This window comes from Thrips palmi, unplaced genomic scaffold (genome assembly GCF_012932325.1).
Source record: "Thrips palmi isolate BJ-2018 unplaced genomic scaffold, TpBJ-2018v1 HiC_scaffold_18, whole genome shotgun sequence".
NCBI lineage: Eukaryota > Metazoa > Arthropoda > Insecta > Thysanoptera > Thripidae > Thrips > Thrips palmi.
Window position 1 is genome coordinate 773,476 of NW_023144627.1, and position 6,553 is coordinate 780,028.

Genomic DNA, 6,553 nt, shown 5'->3' on the forward strand with positions numbered 1-6,553 from the left:
CCTGTTGTCTCACTTCAAGACCGTGTCTATTGACAAGAAATAATATTTGAGAGATTTTGACATCCTACGTTTTATTTATGGTTGTCGCAAAATCGAAAACTATTAGAATTTGGCCGGCCGTTAGAACGACTGTTGCGCCCTCTGCCGGCCGAATCCGGCTCCAGCCCTTCCGGCGCGTTCAATCTTGTCACTTGTCGTCCACGCGTCGCAGTGGTGTCAAGACGTGAGGTGCGTGCGTCAGGTGATCATGGCATTTCCCAACGCTGATATTTTGGATTATGAAATGGAGGAGGGAGAAATCGAATCTTCGGGCGAAGAAACCGTAGACCTGAACATATCAGGAGAACAGTTCCGAGAGGTAAGTGAAATGTAGACAGTGTATGAGTGTCCGTTTTCGCTGCGTCGGCTCACCTCGGGGCGCGATAGCGTCATGTGGCTTTCTCACTGCGTCCGAGTGTTTTTCGCGTCAGTGTCGTGCTCATGTCATAAAATCCTTTTCGGGGAGGTAATATTCTCGTCTCGGAAGTGTTAAAATCATGAGATCTGGGCTCAGCGTCCCCTGCACCATGTGGTCGCGGGGCGCGCCGGCAGGCCTCTGCCTGTTCGGCTTGTTTTTGTGTTCCCTCGTTTCGAATCTTGTGCGAGACGCTTCGCGACGGCACTCCCGTGTGAAATTCGAAAAATTTTGGGTCAAAAAAGTGTCGAATTACGGCGAGTTGACGCCGCCGCGTGAGCGTGGGAACCGGGCTGTCTCCCTGCTTGTGTCGCTTTCTGAGGGTAAATTCGGAGTGTTCTGGGTTCGAATCTTGTTCGGGGCGCCTCGCGGAGGTTTTCGTGTGCAAAATTCCGAATAAATTGTGTTAGAAATACTAAAAACAGAGTAATGTTGTCCTTCCCTCTGGCGGCGTGGGTCAAGAAATCTCAGTCATTTGCTTGTGTTGTCTTAGTTTGTACGCGTGCCGGCTCGCAAATGAGACGGAACGTTAAAGGTTTGATTTTTGAACCTGGTTAGTGAACTTCAAATCGACGCGCCGGCAAATGAGGAGGGGGGGGAGGTGTGGTGACGTCACACCCAGGGCTGAGTCAGTCGCGAGGTGTCATGGCGGATTGTTTACGTGCCGCAGCAATTTTTGTTGTTTTCTTTCAAAGATTTTATCATTGCCTGTGTGAAACGAACAAGTGTTGTGCCAAAATCATCCGTCTGTCAGTGGGAATGAAAGGGAAAATGTGTCGTTGCGAGAAAACGCTCTAGTCGCGTGCTTGATTTAGTGATCGAGAGGTTAGGTTTTCTTTAGGGGTTGAAATGAATTCTACATTGAATCTTTCTTGTTTCAGCTCAACGGAGCAGAGGTAGTAGGAGAAGCACGCGACTCTCGCCCTCACGTAACTTCTGTTCAAGAAGTTACGCGAGGGATCGAGGCCCCTGAGACCTCGGAAGAAGTTGAAGAGGAACGGTATTCTCGTTTTCGTGCGGAGAGGACAAACATTCTTCCTAGTCGCTTGCAGGGAGACCCTACTATTCGAAGGAGGACACAGCCCTCCGTCATCACCAACACTGTGAGTTCATTTTAAAGGCAAAAAACTAACTAACTTACAAAAACGAAAACCTAAACATTGTTTTGTTTATAAAGGGCCAAGAGAGAGGAGTGCTTCGAGAAATAAATCTCAATCCCCCCGCTGCTAACTCTCCAGCTCATGCTAGTGTGAGTGTGCCACCACCTCCTCCTCCACCTTCCCCTGTCCTGGAATCTCCGAAAGTGAGTTTTAAAATCTCATTGTATTTAATCATTTTTGTTTTTTTGTTGTTGAAATAACTTTTGTAACTGATTTTTTCTTTTCAGTCCGTATTTGTTCGGTTGGGGCCGAAAGTGGTGCCTGTGATTGATGCCCCTGAAATTGACCCTGTAGACAAGAAGAAGAAGAAGAAAAGGACACCCAGTGTCCGTTATCGAGCTTGCTATGTGGTAGGTTCTGAAATATTTTTTATCCTTCATGAAATAGTTTCCCGGGTGGAAGGATCTTTAGTTAAACTGTAGTTTCAACTACAGTACCAAAACTGCAGTTCCCGAACTAAAGTTAGTTTTAAAAAGAAACTGAAGACTAAATACAATTCCACTTTGCAGTTGAAATTGTAGTTTTCTGTCAGTTCACAATGTTGTTTTAGTGTTGATTTGAAGTTCAGTTGGAGGTTTAGTTTAAGTTTCAGTTACAATTTACTTAATATCCATTTCTGGAAGTAAAGCGACTGCTGAAAATAAATATTCAAAAACTGTCTCTCATCTAGTATGTTTCCGTACTTAGTATGTATTTTAAACATATTCTCTTATCGACATACTAACGTTGATAGTTATGTCTCAAAACTAGTACGTTTCCATACTTCTTATGCAATCTTCTAGTTTTATCAAGTAAAAGTTACATACCACTAGGGGAACTCAAAATTACAGTGGCTGCTTCATTGCTTTTAAAGCAGATGAGGTTTACGTTGAATTTTTTGTCATCTCCCTTTAAAAAAAGTATCAGGTTAAAAGCAAACGTTTAAGGTTTATAGCTAATACAGTTGGCTTTACTTTACATGGTATAGTTGTTCGCTGTTTAAAAATTTATGCAAGTTTCCCCTTTTTTAAAGTTAGCCTCCCTAGAGAGACAAAGTAACCTTAAGTCTGCGACAAGTTTACGTAAACTGACTTGTCGCAAAGGTCCAAAATATTTTGCGCTTACATTTTTTATACTGACAGTTTAAAATTAAAATTGGTAATAAAATGCAAGTTTGTCATGAAGAGGACTACAACTTTACATAGGATTACTCTAAAATTGCTTGTAGTTTAAAAGATGTAGAAAAATTCTTAGTTTTGATTTTTTTTTATTAAATCTAAATCAAAGTAATTCTGTTAAGTCCTTCATATACCCTTTTTAAAATAAACATAATATTACATGCTAGTAGTATTAAATAACACTTTCGTGGAGTGAAGTTGGAGCAAAGCATATTGACTACCGCAAAAATGGACACTTAGTGCATCATCCGCTAGGTGGCGCTAGTGTCGCATCATTTACGTCTTCGAGTTAAAAGTGTTCTTGCAGCCGATCAGAGGAATATTTTTGGATCAAACTCTGTGCAGGGCAAATATTTGAGATGCTATGACTCTACCACAAAAGGATTGACCTCGATAGGTGGAATATTAGGGAAATAACTTTGAGTACAACTTTCCTCTCGAGTACGGCTACGGGTCGTAGTTTGGTTAGGCTCCGATCGCTGTGCTCCCAAGTGCATCAGTCCTCGATGCGAAGTATATTTTTTGCGAGTGATCAACTCCGAGAGGAGGTGACTCCACTCACTAACACCTAAGGTTGAAAACACCTAAGGTGGCTAAATGATAACTGGGCTGAGGCTTTTGAATTTTCATTCTCTTTCCGGAAACTGAACCCCAACTAATCTCTGTCTAGTTATTTCAAATGGCTTATAAGTTGTTCGAAACTGAGGTTGAACTGCAGTTTGACTGCAGTTTAACTAGCTCGAAAAGGAGGGAGAAACTATAGTTGTTCCAAATAACTGGTAGTTTTTGCATAGTTAAACTGCAGTTTTACTGCAGTTGACTACAGTTTAACTACAATTTTTTTTCTCTTAAAAGTTACTTTACACTTCTTGATTTTTTAATTTTTTTTTCACTTAAAACAATACATTTTACAACAGAAAAACTCCTGTTTTGTCATATAGTTTTAACTGCAGATCCTTCCACCCGGGTTTTTATAAGAATAAAAAAAGAATATCATTTCTCTGTATGTATCCAGACTCCTCAAGAACTTGACGCAGCGATTAAAGTTGCTCAGAAGAAACGCCAAGACAAAGACGAAGCTACTAAGAGGAAACGAGAGGAAGAACTAGGTATCGAATTAGCCATTGCAAGACTTAAGTCAAAAATGGAAGAAATGAAGAAGAAGAAGGAGGAGGAAGATAAAAAAGATGAAGAAAAGAAGAAGACGAACAGAGAAGATGAAGATAATGTTAAGTAGTTTGACTTTCTCAAGATGATTTTTAAAGATGTTTTTAATGATAAAGCCTTCAATTTCTAAGATGGTTTATTTTTAATGATAAAGCGTTAAAATATTTTTTAGATGGTTTTTAATGATAAAAGCCTTCAAGGTTCATTTTATGTTAGTTTTTTTCTAGTTAGTACCACTGTAGGTATTTAAATGAAAAGAGTCAACTAATGTTGTTTTTTATTTGTTATCTGATTGAAATGAATAAACCTTCCAAGCTGGTCTGATAGAGTTTTTTTATTTTTGTGAATGAAACTCAAAGCATCATTATCAACACGTAGTTCACTTTTTATATGATTCAAAACTTCTTTTGGGTAAGAGTGATAAATTTTTATCAACACTATGAAGGGAATGAGCCTCTCGTTATGTTTTTTTTAGTTGAGTGACACTGTTGAATTATTTTATTTCTGACCTATGTTGAGTTGGGCAGTTTAACCTTATAGTGTGTGAGTCGATTTTGGTAATGTTATCTTGCCACAAGCAGCTGCTCAGTCTGTATTAACTTGCTGAGTGCCCCATTGATTTTTAATAGAGTTTATGTAGTGGAGAAGCTTCTCTGATAGTAATTTTTATGAGATTTTAAAAAAAATTTGTTTCATTTAGAGTGAAAGACTCACTCATTTTATCGGCTCTTATTCCAACGGAACAAGACACTAAATTGATTGTACTGGAAGATTGACTCTTGTCTCCTTCTGTTTCATCTATTTGAGCTTAAGCACATTTGGTATTTAGTGGCCAGAGTATCTTTTCATTAAAGGAGTGTAGAATTTATGAAGAAAAGTTGACATTTTGTTACTTTTACTTCAGTGAACTATTTTTTATTTTTGCTACTTATTTTGAGTTAGAGTGATAGACTCTCAGCAAGAATAGGAAGGGAATGAGCCTCTCGTTATGTTTTAGTGGAGTGACACTCTTGAAATAATTAATTTCTGAGCAATGAAATATGGACAACATAACCTATTGATGGCTGACTAGACTCAGCAGATGTGTAAAGGTGTACAGGACAGCTGCTCAGTCTGTATTGACTTGACGAGTGCCCCGATGATTTTGAATAAAGTTTATGTAGTGGAGAAGCTTCTCTGATAGTCATTTTGATGAGATTTTTAAAATTTTTGGTTTAATTTTGAGAGATAGAGACACTCACTTTCTCCGCCCAAAATCCAACGGCAGAGGTGACTGAAATGTTTGTCACTAATATTGTCTTATGACTCCTTCTGTTTTCACTTAAGAAAATGAAAGCACAATTGGTATTTAGAGTCCACAGTATCTTTTTGTTAAAGCGAGTGAAGAATTATTGAAAAAAAGTGGAGTTTTTGAACACTACACTGTAAGATTTGTAAGAATATTTTTTTAGTGAGAGAAGGCTTCTCTCTAATTTTTAAATAGAGCTCAGAGAAAAACATATTGTTTTCCTACAGTCATCATTGCTCTATGAAAACGGGGTGGGGATGAAGACCGCTCCCTGCCCCTCCTCCCGCTCCGCTTCACTCAATTTTCTTGTTTGTTGATGTTAAATGAGCAGGCTCGGACTGGCCAGGGCAGACAGGCAGAAAAATCTGCCGGGGCCTTCGGGTTTGGGGCCAGTAACGCCACAAAGTTGGTCAAAAAGTGATTGAATCTCCGAAAGTAGCCGTTTTTGCTGAATTTGGACGGCCACTGCGTCCGATCTAGTTGCGGCCAACGGCGTCCCTCGACGCCCTAGTATTCTTAAGACCCTACTCTTTCATGCCCTGTTTCGGGAAGACGTTGACCACAACGATTTTGGCTTTGACCGCAACGATTTTCCGACCAAGTTGGCCAAAAAGTGGTCGAATCTCGGAAATTTGCTGATTTTGCTGACTTTGGGTGGCCACTGTGTCCAATCTAGTCGCCGTAAAAGGCCTCCCTCGACGCCCTAGTGCTCTAAAGACCCTACTCTTTCATGCCCTGTATCGGGAAGACGCTGACCACAACGATTTTGGCTTTGACCGCAACGATTTTCCGACCAAGTTGGCTAAAAAGTGGTCGAATCTCGGAAATTTGCTGATTTTGCTGACTTTGGGTGGCCACTGTGTCCAATCTAGTTGCCGTGAAAGGCCTCCCTCGACGCCCTGGTGCTCTTTAGACCCTACTCTTTCATGCCATGTATCGGGAAGGCTATTGACCGCAAATAGTTTGGGAGCGGTAGCCTCACAAAGTTGGTCATAATGATGATCGGGGGCCTTTTGCGGTCTTATCCGCTGAGGCCTTTTGGGGGCCAGTCCGAGCCTGTAAATGAGCAACCCCCAATCACTTCAAAATGAATTTAAATATACTCAGTCTTTTTTAAAAAGAGAGGAATAGTGGGTTTTTAATCGCTTATAATCAATATAATCACTAATAATCAAAATAATCTGGGATAATCAAAACAATCTGGGATAATCAAAATAATCTGGGATAATCAATATACTCAGTAATAATCAAAATAATCTCAATAATCAAAATATTCACTATAATCATTATAATCTGATAATCACTGTACACGAAAATCTCGAGTTGT

At 39.9% G+C, this 6,553-nt stretch overlaps 1 protein-coding gene across 1 annotated transcript; it reads left to right on the forward strand.

Moving 5' to 3' along the window:
* Nucleotides 1-247: 247 nt before the first annotated feature.
* LOC117645481 (uncharacterized protein At4g04980-like) lies at nt 248-4,008 on the forward strand. The gene is made up of 5 exons (XM_034385720.1): nt 248-358; nt 1,336-1,557; nt 1,632-1,757; nt 1,842-1,964; nt 3,787-4,008. The coding sequence occupies exons 1-5, from the start codon at nt 248-250 to the stop codon at nt 4,006-4,008; spliced, it is 804 nt and encodes a 267-aa protein (XP_034241611.1).
* Nucleotides 4,009-6,553: the final 2,545 nt, after the last annotated feature.